Here is a 12,415-nt window from a genome sequence, read left to right on the forward strand (position 1 = left end):
GAAAAGCATAAAAAACCTGTGCATAACAAGGTTTAATAATTTACCGTATGTACAGCACATTAATCAAGAAATAGAAAATGTAAGAATGCATCTCAGTCACAAGATATGTTATGGATAGCAGTGACAAACAAAGTGCAAAGATATATACATGTAGATGGGACTTTTATATATAAAAGGCAACAGAAGGAAATAGTTTATGAGTAACTGGTGCACTTGAGCCAGTATGCAAAAATCTTGTGGTTTGACCACACCCAAGTTTGGAAAAAGCATGCAGAGATCAAATCAGCTCCGTGTGCACAAATACCCGCTCAAACAGAACATTCATGCAAATATTTTAAACTAAAAACTTAACTCACCATTTTTCCTCGTCCGAGACAATTGTCAGTCTGAAAGAAAAGAGAAAAAAGGTGTTAGTGATGTTACAACTGGAAAGAGACAAAAGCAAAACAGACACTCATCCTGCAGCATCAAGCTCACCTCTTCTTTTTAAGTAGCATTTTTTCTTTCTCTTGCTCGACTGATTATCAAGTGTGTTTTGGGCCGGTGGAATCTGAAGCGACTAAGCTTTTCCTGATCCAACTCGAAGCTGATTGTTGTGTTATTGTGTTCAGAGCAGAAGCTATTGAACATATTCTAAAATTTGCACAAAAAAGGAGAAAAAAAAAGAAAGAAAAAGAAAAAGATCAAAAAAGTAAAAGATGCATCAAAAGATGCACCTCTGCTCGATCTAACAACAATTTTAAAATCAACTTGCACTTGTGAAGATCGGCAAATAAGTCAAACTATTGTCTCTCTGTCTAAAGATTGATCTGCTCTGATTTGTCTCTCCAGTAAGCCGTCTGCAAAGGGAAATGCTCCAGCACAGCGGAAATGTCTATTTAACCCTGTTTTTGTCTGATGCAACACACAGGCAAGATTGTGGAAATTGGATACTCATGTTTTGCTATGAACATAAAGGGTGGGAGGGGTTTCCCCGGGATTTCCCTGCATAATCCAATCAAATGGTCTGTTTGTCTCATGTTCATCACCGGAGAGACCAATAAGAAACAGCTGGGGCGAGGTCACTGTGTTGTGGTTGAATTGGGGGGGGGGGGGTTGGATGGGGGTGACTGGGTGCAAGAGTGTGGGAGAATGTAAGAGTGAGGGGAATAGAGAGATGATTGTCAGAGGGAATGAATAGAGTGAAACTGAATGAATCGTTTGTGCATTGGAGATAGAGATCCAATTGTGTGACAGTAACTGAGTGAGTCAAGAGCTGAATTATCATGTCTTTGATACAGACTGCTTTGCAGGCTTTGTGTGTCTTCTCCACTGACAGCGTGGTTATATCCACAGGACGAGTCTGCATCTCCCTTCATTTCTGTTCATTTTTTCCCCTCTCACAAGATGAAGTTAGACAGTCTTCTGCCCTCTCCCTGGCCTCCTCTCCCTCTCTGTCTGACTCGCTTCTTGTAGAGGATAACACATTGTAGTTGGCCACGGGGTCAAGGATAGATTAACTTTCCCCCAGATCTCTTGCTTTCTTTCTTTAACCGTGTGCAGGGCAGGAGCTATCCAGCATCGATAACCCTCTGGCCCTTTCTCTCTCCTTCTCTCTTCTGCTGTGTACCCCCCGCCCTCCCTTTGGTTGGCAAAATGCCAGGGGAGAGCCTTCCTGCCAGCGTGGCACTGCTGACTCCATCTTTTCCTCTCTGCCTCTTCTTGCTCTATTGTGCTCTCTTCCAATCACTGTTCCCTCTCCCGCTCTCTAGTCCAGTGAGCTTGATTTTCTACACCTCCTGCTGTATTTGTCTCTAGACTGGTTATGTGCACAGCTTATGTTGAATATACCCACTATGGAGCTTTATAGAAAGTCTAGTGTCAACGTTTGAGGGAACAGATCCAAAAAGGCTGCTTTTCCAACTGATCTGACAGACCACTCATCTTCTCAGCTTAAAAGGGCCGAGCAGCAGGGAGGAGACTGAAGTATTTTCCCTACTGTCTAATTACTATTTGAAAAGTTTTATTTTAGTAATATCCTCACTCATAATATCCCTGTTGCTGTCTTGTGTGTGAAAATTGCATTTTGTTTCATTTGGTCGGTTTCCACTGATTTCCACAGTTCCTCAGATGCAGAAGAAATGCAAACAGGAATACGCAAAAGGGACTTTTAGTTTACGTCCTCTAGTTTCTGGAATTCTTCCTCATAACTCCTTCCTCATGGCTATTCTGTAGTAGGTAGACAATAATACTGCTAAAGGTTCAACAACAACTCCTCATTGAAACTTTGTAATGCTTATTTTTGGTGTTGTAAGAAGCGGTGGAAGAAAGAAATGCTCACTGTGTCTCAGACATCTTGTCCAGCAGGTTCTCAGCTACAGACTTCTCCTTCATCTCCATCGGGATGCGGTCAGTGGGATAGTGGCTCTCCACGTCAATGAGCTCAGCCTCGTTGGGCGTCATACCCATCATCCTCTTCTGTCTGCGCAAGACAAAGCAGACAGAGGCAGGAGTTTGGCGAGATTAATATTGATACAGTATGCTGAATATTTTCCCAATTCTGTGAGCAGACCCATAATGTAGATGAGGAGCTCAGAGCAGTACCATGCCTAAAATATGCCTCTTCATAACAGTGAGTAGCTGCTGAACAGAAACATTTTCAATTCATGAAATAAACTAATCACCATTATCCTCTACATGATGCCCATATCTGCTAATTTTTTTTATCTTCTTAGGTATGATTAACTGAAAGCATTGCTCTTGAATAAACTGATTTTTGGCAGCTCACCCATCTCAGATTTTCCTGTGCATCGAAGTTATTTTGTTTGGGTTAAAAATGATTTTATCTTTCAAACCTCAGAAACAATTTCAGTACTTGTGAGAAGCATGAGAAATAATAAATATAAATTAAACACCTTTTCTCTTTACGTTTGAGTACAGTATATACAGCAGAGACCATCCTGAGTGACATTGCAGTATACTCATATCACGATCAAACCTAAGAGCATAAGGTCCCCCCCGTGGGAGAGTGCTGTGATCATGACCTGTGACAAATTTTGTGGATTTACAAAATAAATATTTGGGGTATAATAAAAACTGTGCTTGACTGGCTGAGTAGAATTCAGAATGGGGATTCTCACCTGAAATCTTCAAGCTGTTTGGCCACTTCAGCAGCCTGCAGGCCCTGAACCTCCTGAGCATAACGCCTTTGGGTGTCCTCAGAGAGCAGATCTGGACGGGTTCGGTCTTGGGGAAGGGGGCAGGAGAAGCGAGTGAATAAGAAGTAGTGATACAGGGAAGAGGGCAGGGAGCGGGGCTGAGGTGTGAGTATATATAATGACTTTTGATAAATACAACACAGGAAAATAACTTACCCAAGTCATAGGATATAATCGGTGGTATTGCCACTCTGAGAATCTATATTGTGGAGCAAAAGACAAAATAGGTACAGAGACAGAAAGAAAATAGAATAAGAATATTATCTTTACAGTAAATATACGATGTAAAGCAATTATAAATGAGGACTGAATCTTTTTTTTGTTTTGTTTATTGGGTACACATGGCTAAAACTAATGCAGTCTAATACAACAGACCTGTAATAAACCTTAATGAAGAATATAATTTTCTGTGTTTGGAGAGGTGTTGATTCAACTTTATGTTTATTTTAGAGGCTGCAGTTTGGGCTGCTGTTGAATTGTTATACAGACGGGCGTTTCTATTATTTTGTCCACCCTGTTTAACTCAATGAGGGCAGGCTAAATAACAGAAACACTTCTCTGGGTAATGCTGTAAAGTGCAACAGCACCAGAAACTACAGCCTCCAAAATGACCATAAAGTTGAATCAACACATCTCTAAAACATTAGTTGCATTAGTTTTATCAAGGTGTACCTAATAAACTGGCCATTGAGCCGGCTCTGAATGGATAATTGCTTCTTTATTATGTATTGACCCAAGGAAAAACAGTCTAGTGTCTGATAATAACTGATAAGAATCCAAATAAAGTGTGCAGTAGCTACATATCACCACAAGGGGTCACTTAAACATTAGAAATAATATTCCAAATGGGAGACATAAAGCTCAGTCACTGACATGAAAATAACCACACGGGCCAACTTTAAGTCAATGGGTTTACAAAAGAAGGTTTAAAAAAGAGAGGCTACGAGAGGGCTTTCCCACGATCCTGACAGGAAGCTGTGGGGTCGGACAGACGGACAAACAGGGAGCGAGTGACAGACGTGCAGTGTGTGAGCTCTGAGGAGGAAATATGAGAGAAGTGACAGAGGCCAGGTGTGCAGGGAGGAGCGATGAAAAAAAGAAAGTGAAGGATGCAACACAGACAGAGCAAACAGAGCAGACATACTGCAGCTGCACAGTATGTCAAATTCATATTGACGAGAAAAGACATATCTATATTGCAAACGCTGCCATGTTTTTGATTTGATTTTTATATAATACACACCATCAAAGACTGAAAGAGCAAGAATTAGTGACTAACTGACAACTCTCTAAAGCTACGAATCACAGAAATAGAAAATACAAAGAGAGAGCGACCGTGGAGAGTCTGAAGTCTAAAGATTTAATCCCAAACTATCATTATAGGACTATTGGAAGGGTTTAAAACCACAAAACCAATTAAATTTGATAATTTAAGTCATAAAGCATCTGAAACATCTGTTAAGGTAATCACAATAAGGAGTCCGAACAGTGCAATGGAGGTCTTCACAGACTCAACAAGTTGCACCGACCTGAAAGAGAGCCGCGAGTTCCTTCCCCAAACCCAAGACGGACATTAAGAACAAAACACAGAGCTGAAAGGACGCCAAGTCCAAACACACTCACAGGTCATCAGACTAATAATGTTAATAAGCATAGGCTAGATAAGTGCATGATAATTAAACACTGCATGTGTCTGCATGTGGATTGAAGGAGCTGGTGGGATTTCACTGTGATTGTACCTTAGATGATTACATGTGACAAATAAACTTGATTGATTGATTGATGTTATCAGTGTTTAGTCCCTCACTCTCTGCCTGCCTTGATGGTCGCAGGCAAGGTTTTGTGTTTTTGTTTGAACATATCACACACTACATAATGTATTACATAATAATACACAATACAGTGAATTTGTTGAAGTCCGTTCGTATCCACGTATCCAAGTGGCGTACGGACAATCTCTTACATGGAAATGAGGCGTAGTGCGCTACTTACTGCACCCTTGTCCAAGAACGTGTTGTAAAACTCCACAAATTGCTTCTTGGTCTCTTTGGCACTGAGGTTCCTGAAGAGGTCGGCATGGAGGTAACACAGCTGAGAGAGGAGAGACGCACGGAAGATGCTTTTAATGTCCTGTATGCTGTATCAATGCATTCCTAAATTTCTGTGCCAGGTCTCTCTCACACACACACACACACACACACACTCGTATGATATATCATAATATATAAAAACTTAATTTCACTTAAGGTCACCTGATGTACTTCAATATCAAGATCCTTAATTTGGTATTTTAATCATAATGGCAACATCTCATCAAATAATAGTCATTTTCATTTCAGCCACAAGTGGGCACACACCACTATCCCTAAAGCGGTAGAGCTAAAGGGGTAATAAAGGAGAGGGTGAGTGAGGGAGGGTGTCGTGACTGTGGGAGGTGTAACAGTACCTGGGTGGGTCACGGTGTCTGCATGCAGAACAAAGGGGAAAGGACAGGCATGCTTTATATTAGCACTGACACACACACACACACGGGGGCAAGTCTTTTAATCCACACTTCAGTAAAAACTCATAGGGAATTTGTGCTGTTTCAAGTGATTCATACAAACTACGGCTGCACAATGAATCTTGTAAAGTCATCATGATTTCACTTTGATCTATCAGGTGAAATACTGCATCTTTCTGGTTAGAGTGGCTTCTCTTTCGCATCAAATGACTCTCTATTTACTGTAAAACTATCTGTCTGATCATTTGTTTTGAGGACGCTGTGATTATCTCCGTGTCCAAAACTTGGCCGTAGGCAAAGATTTGTCACCACACAGAAAACCTGCAGAGTAACATTAACAACTGGTTCTACTTCTAGCTGCTTTCAGAATCAGAATCAGTTTATAGATCGCTAAACTAGGACTTCTTTAGAACCTGTCTGACTGCTCGTCTTGTTTATCCTAATGTGGAGCTGACACATATCTCAGTTTGTGAGCAAAATGTTATCATAACCAAAAAAATAAGACCCAGGTTGTAATAATAAAAGGAATGTGCAATAAAATGATATTCTATTGATGAAGTTGGATAAACAATCATCAACAATCAAATAATTAAGTTTTCATTTCTGAGCAAATTAATTAAAATAATTATTTGATGCCACAATCGTTCATTCAACTTCCATGAATACCATTTAACGGCAAAGTCTCTGGTTCAATTCCAACTGGGACCCTTGTGAACATCATACCGCTCCTCTCTCTCCTCATTTCCTGTCTGTATTTGTACTAACACTATCAAATACAGGCAAAATGCAAAAAGATCAGTATGGGCAGCTACTATATACTGACCTTATTAAATGTGTCAGGTATCTTTCTGTCCAAATGTATACATAATATAGCTGCAACTAATGATTATTTTTGTTATTGGTTGATACACAGATGTTCTCATGAACTGATGAAATGTTTAATATATAATAAGATTTTCCAGAAACCAAAATCAGCTAATTTTCAATCAAAATTGTTATTGATTCATTTTCTGCCTAATTGAATACCTAAGCACACACACATATACTGCAACATCATGTCAACACAGACAGCAAAAGCAACCTTGAAGCCTCAGACTTAATGTATGAGACGGACGACAGGAAAACTTGGCTGAAACGTGTTCCGCGTAGACATGCTGTTGCATTATGGGAGTTGTAGTTCTCACCAGGGGAGCAGGGTCAAACTGTAGAATGACATGTTGCATGAAGACCAGCAGATGGGTCGGCCGGTCCCTCAACTGGTCTATATTGTTGAAGTGTGTGCACTGGTCATCCACCACCTGAGAGAGAGAGAGAGAGACAGAGACAGAGACAGAGAGAGAGACAGAGAGAGAGACAGAGGAAAACAAAAAATGAAGCTGAGAGGTGATGATGAAATTACACACAGCTGTCCGGTGCCACTCTTTTATTCACTCACATCAGTCAGATCGTTCTCGAAATCCTCGTCCTCAGCCCCGATGATGCTCATGGCTGGGTTAGAGCAATGAGCCCCAAACACACCCTGCTATGGAGAGAGAGAGAGAGAGGAAGAAAACAATTAGCAAACATGTGCTATACTTTGAACCGGTAGGCTACCTCTTTGACATCCTGAGCCCCCGCTGAGCAGAGCCAGACATGAAGCCAGATTAGGGTTTGGACACAGTGAACTTTCCCCAGTGAAAAATAACATCAAGCGGAAAGAGGGTAAACGCCCTGGCATCCAAAACCCGCCCGTCTCTGACGGACCTGATGTGTCATAATGGTCCTTGAAGCAGGATCAGATTCATGTGAGCCAAGCAAGGCAAAGAAATATAAAGCATCAGCCACAGGCACAATATGGGACTTGTCTTTTTTCACTGACAACTAACTTTGCTACATTTTTATTAAAAAATGACGATTCATGATATGGGAAACTGAAACTGACAAAGCATGAAATATTTAAAATATTTATTTGGGTTCAGTTAAGCTCTCTCTTCAAATAAATCCTGAGGCTACTGGGAATGGGACACTGATAATGAATGATAATGAACTGATAATGAAGCAATTAAAAAGGTTTTTAACTAAATAATTTTGAGTATTTTATTAAGATGGGGGTGTTCTGTGAAATGCTGAAGTCCCCTACCCCCAGGCTACACTAAAACATTTAGTTTAGGTTTTGAAATCAGGGGGGAATAATTCAGTGTTTAACATGTATTGCAAAACAGCATTTTCGATTTGAGCTTTCTCTGAAGTTTGGCCCAATTTGGCCTCTGGAAATAGTTTTTCAGACGAATGTTGAGTTCAGTGACACACTCAGAGGAAAACACTCCTCTAGCTGCCATGATGTAAACCCTACAGGTCTAAAAATGTAACTAACCTAATCTGAAATTAAAGGTTTATGCCTTTGAAATCTATGAATGGGAGAAAAAAAAAATGCATCGGAACAGGTGACCAATTTACCCCCACACCACTTCCCCTGCACACATACACACCCAAAACACCCAAATAACACATAGATCTTGTATTCAGCCCTCTGAAGGCCGCTGACCCAGAGCCGCTACCAGGGCACACCCAAACAACCACAGAAAATACACATCAAAAACCCCAACAGCTACAACATTTACCACTGTCCCCTGCTAGGTGAGTAAAAGAGGTGTAAGTACGAGTCAAAGGAAAAAGTGTGTCTAATAGGAAGAAGAAAGCCTTGAGAAACTGTTAGTAAGGAGCGAGTTAAGAATACAGTTAATATGACATATCCAAGTTTCATCTCCATTTTGTATGATGGTATTGAATAACAGTACCTGAGGGTCATTATTCAGTACAGGGTTGGGGCGATATGACGATACAAACCTTCATGTAACCAGAGATCCTCGAGCAGGGTCGAGGCTAAAGACCAGGGCGATCTGGAATACGATGCACTTAGCTGAGCCTGCGTCCTCTTTTACATGACTTCTTAAAATCGTACAGCTCACCCTGATTTTACTTTATTCTTTATTCATTATCTTATCCTGTCATTTCTGACCACGTGTTTTAAGCCTGTCTTGTTTTATTTTTCATTTTGTTGCACCACTGTGGTTGTCTGTTTGGCTTCATGTTATAAAGCCCTTTGTAACTTTGGGTTGGAAAAGTGTAAATAAATAAACAATAATAAATAAAGTTTATTATTATACTGTGAAAACCTTAAATATTTCTGGTTGTATGAGGCAAATGAGGGAAAATGTCTGAACAGTTTTATGGAAATATTGGATTCATGTTGCATCAATGTGACAACATAACTTGAATTGTCGGATATTTTATCCATTTGATTCCTGATTCCTAGTTATTTTATCCAAAAGAGGTGTTTAAATTGAGTTTGTTTTAAAATTATACTGCAATAGAAGTATTTCTATTTCGTACTATGTTCTCTAGATGTGTTTCCCCCAATAAATAGGAATTCAAAATTATTCTGACTGGATATGCAGAATTAACAATGCATTCAGACTTGTTAATACATTTGAATACAGACTTGTGTGAGTCAATTAAAGCATGTTTTTGTACATGTTTGCATGTTCTACAGAGCATGAATAAATATATGAGTGTATGTGCGGTTATGCTGCAGATCGTGTTATTAAGTAGGAACTGAAAAATCACTTAATGGTTAGAGTTTATAAGTAAATGTGACTGTGTACACGACCATGACTCGATTGATGGCCTGAATACAGTGTGTGAGTGTACAGTGGTATGCAGGTCAAGGTGAGTTCTTGTAAAGAGACACAGAGAGAGGCAGAGCTGATAGTCGGGGAGAGAAACTGTGAGATGGACAGAGAGAGAGAGAGAATGTGTTCATTCATGGTCACATCCAGTGGGCTGCGGGTTGAGAAAGGCCAGTGTTGGAGCAGCATGCGTGGGAGGGGTTAGCCAAACAGTGAGACACAGGCCTGTCAGAGCCATGAACACACATCTGCATAGACATAAACACACACACACACACACACACACACAGGGACACAGCTCCTTGTTTTCACACACACACCCCCAACCACGGAGCACCTTATCAAAACAAAACCGCCAACGTCACCTTACCCAAACAAACACAAAGTTATGTCACCATGACAACAACAGCTACAACTGACTAATGCTGCAAAAGCAGATCAAGCCATTTCCTGGTGGAAAGATAAAATGCTTTCACTGTCACAGCTCGACTATTTTCTTGCACAACGTACACTTTTAATGATGACAGGTGTGTAGGACCAAAAACTCTGTTACCTGAGGAGGAACCAGAAGTCCTGCACAATGTCAGTCGCTTGTATTCACTTCATTTAGTTTCCACTTTTTGGTCTGTATGAAGAGATATTAATTTGACAGTTGGCACACAGACAGACATCGGGCCACACTTTATGTGTTGGTAGTGGTGAAGAGCGCCGTCTAAACAGTTAATCCAATATCTCCCATAGGTGTTCTGGTGACTGTGAAAGCTATACCGTATGATTTACATTAGGGCTGAAACTAAAAAATACTTTCATTATCAATTTATCTGCCAATCATTTTCACGATTAATTATTTGATCGATAAAATGTAAAAAAATAATGAAAAATGTCCCACTAACAGTCCAAACGCAAATATATTCACTTTACTTTCAGACATAGAAAAGCAGCAAATCCTCGGTAAAGGTTGGCCATTTTCACACTGTGTTGGTCCAATGTGAGGGTCAATTGAAGTGTCAGAATTAAATAAATGTGAGTAGGGCTGCAACTTATTATTATTATTATTATTATTATTCTAATTATTAATCTGCTGATTGTTTTCTCAATTAATCGATTAATTGTTTGGTCAATAAAACCTAAAAAAATAAAATGCCCCTTCACAATATCATAGAATCACTCACTGATCACAGCGTTTCAGCCTCCTCATTACAGGAGATGCTGAAGCCAATCCCTTGTTATTGTTATGTCTTGGCTGATATCGGCGTTACTGTAATACATACATAATACATACTCCGAGAGATAGATTGGAGCAGTCAGGAGGGAAGCTAATTGCAGTTAAGAAGTAGGAAGTAGGGAAGGTCAACTCTGCTCTGCATTTAAAGAGTTTGTAGCGGGGCAGGAGTGGGAGCCTCCTCTGCCTAGAAGGAGCCAAGTGGTACATTCCAGCATATGGCACAGTTCAGACAACAGATGGAGACGGTCTATGAATTTCAACAGTAACCAGACCCTCTTCTTCTTCACCTCCGTTATTATATGATAGCTGGCATAAGCTCCAAACTGTGATGGTCTTTCCTAGCTGATACAGATGTGTCTGAGGGAGAAAGGAAAGACCAAGAGTATACAGTATTCGTACAGAGCGTCCCAGGAGTGCAGAGATCAGTTCTGGTGCTCCTGAGAGTCGGCAGCTGCCCCCTCCACCCTGCCCTCTCCTCCCTCCCATCACATTCCAGTCCTAACTAAGTGTCAGGTGGCATCAATCCAATGATAGCCATCAAGCGTACGTGCCTTTGTGTGTGTGTGTGTGGGTTAAGACTGAGCACGTATGTGGGAGGGGGCCATTCCTATGTGATAGTGGGGAGCTGCCAGTGTACATGTGTGCATGTGTGTGTGTGTGTGTTATATGACAACTGGTCTTTACAACTCAGCATTCCTCTCCACCTCTGGGCCGATCAGGCCCAGATCTAATACTGTACATAAGCAAAAGAAAAAGCAGACTTCTTGAACATTTAGACTAAGAAGCAGCAGTTTAGCATTTCATATTTCCACCAGGTCAGTAAGATGTTACGCTGCAGCCTAATAATAACTGAGACACAGTTACATCAGCTCTTATGCAAACCCCATACCCATTGTGAAACTGTTAGCTGTTAGCTAACAATTTGCTGTTTTAGTAAAACCCCTCAGGCTGAGAAGAGAGGAGGACTCAAACTGTGACCTCACCCCGAAGTGGGTATCCTCAGCGTCCATGCCGCAACCGGAGGGGCCCACACCTGTCAATCAGTGACTGTCAGAGGGGAGTGTGATGAGTTTAGTGGACCAGGACCAGGTAAAACAGTGCAGTGCTTATTCACCACCTAAGTGGCACCACCAAGTGTTATGAGTAAAAGTGTGCCCATATGTGAGAGCAAAGTTCATCATTAAGTGGATTGGCAAACAGTGGCCAACAGCCTATTGTTGCACACCGGTTGCATTCTGTGTTTTTATCATCTTCTTCATTCAGTAAAAAAGAACTTCCACAACACAGACATTTAACCCCACCATTGTCTATAACAGAGAAATGATTAAAGAGAAGTATCCAAACCAAGAGCTATAGGTAGTATCGGTGCATCTCTTTTAATAAGCTTGGTTGCACACACTTAAATCAAAAGTGGAATACACAGTGACGTGACAAGCAATGTTAGATTTGAGCAAACTGTTTTCTCCACAATAACGCTCTTTACACATACACAAGACAGATAAATTCATGCTGAAGAAAAGCCAATATGCTACACACATATCTTTAAAGAGTAACTTTAGATCCCCGCCTTTTAAGATGTATCAATACTACTTAAATCAGTAAAAGGTACCAGCTGGAAAGGAGACACTCATATATCTTGCTGTACTGAAAACACTAAAATAAGAGCTTCACTTGTTCACAATTACTAGATGCACCTGGCCACAGAATCCATTGTATAAGCGTAGGTCACTGTTCTCTTCTTACACTCAGTCACAATAGGCTGTGTCCTGTCCTCTATATGGTATGAGGGCAGTGTCCAAAAATAGGCCAGCAGCTAATGGCT

At 40.7% G+C, this 12,415-nt stretch overlaps 1 protein-coding gene across 3 annotated transcripts in view; it reads right to left on the bottom strand.

The window, feature by feature from the left end:
• arhgef1 (Rho guanine nucleotide exchange factor (GEF) 1) overlaps positions 1 to 11,641 on the bottom strand; it is a 28,075-nt gene extending 16,434 nt beyond the window's left edge. For 2 of the 3 annotated variants that reach the window (XM_070911296.1, XM_070911295.1), the window contains exons 1-8: positions 11,577 to 11,641; positions 7,136 to 7,222; positions 6,885 to 6,998; positions 5,190 to 5,288; positions 3,354 to 3,396; positions 3,120 to 3,225; positions 2,321 to 2,461; positions 357 to 386 (exon numbers count right to left, since the gene is read on the bottom strand). In XM_070911296.1, coding sequence (XP_070767397.1) covers positions 357 to 386; positions 2,321 to 2,461; positions 3,120 to 3,225; positions 3,354 to 3,396; positions 5,190 to 5,288; positions 6,885 to 6,998; positions 7,136 to 7,222; positions 11,577 to 11,603 — 647 coding nt within the window. In that variant the 5' untranslated portion in view covers positions 11,604 to 11,641. Of the gene's footprint in view, positions 1 to 356; positions 387 to 477; positions 618 to 2,320; positions 2,462 to 3,119; positions 3,226 to 3,353; positions 3,397 to 5,189; positions 5,289 to 6,884; positions 6,999 to 7,135; positions 7,223 to 11,576 lie in introns of those variants that run through there. The other variant, XM_070911297.1, reaches the window with a different exon arrangement.
• Positions 11,642 to 12,415: the final 774 nt, after the last annotated feature.

The sequence above is a fragment of the Enoplosus armatus genome, chromosome 9, assembly GCF_043641665.1.
Source record: "Enoplosus armatus isolate fEnoArm2 chromosome 9, fEnoArm2.hap1, whole genome shotgun sequence".
NCBI lineage: Eukaryota > Metazoa > Chordata > Actinopteri > Centrarchiformes > Enoplosidae > Enoplosus > Enoplosus armatus.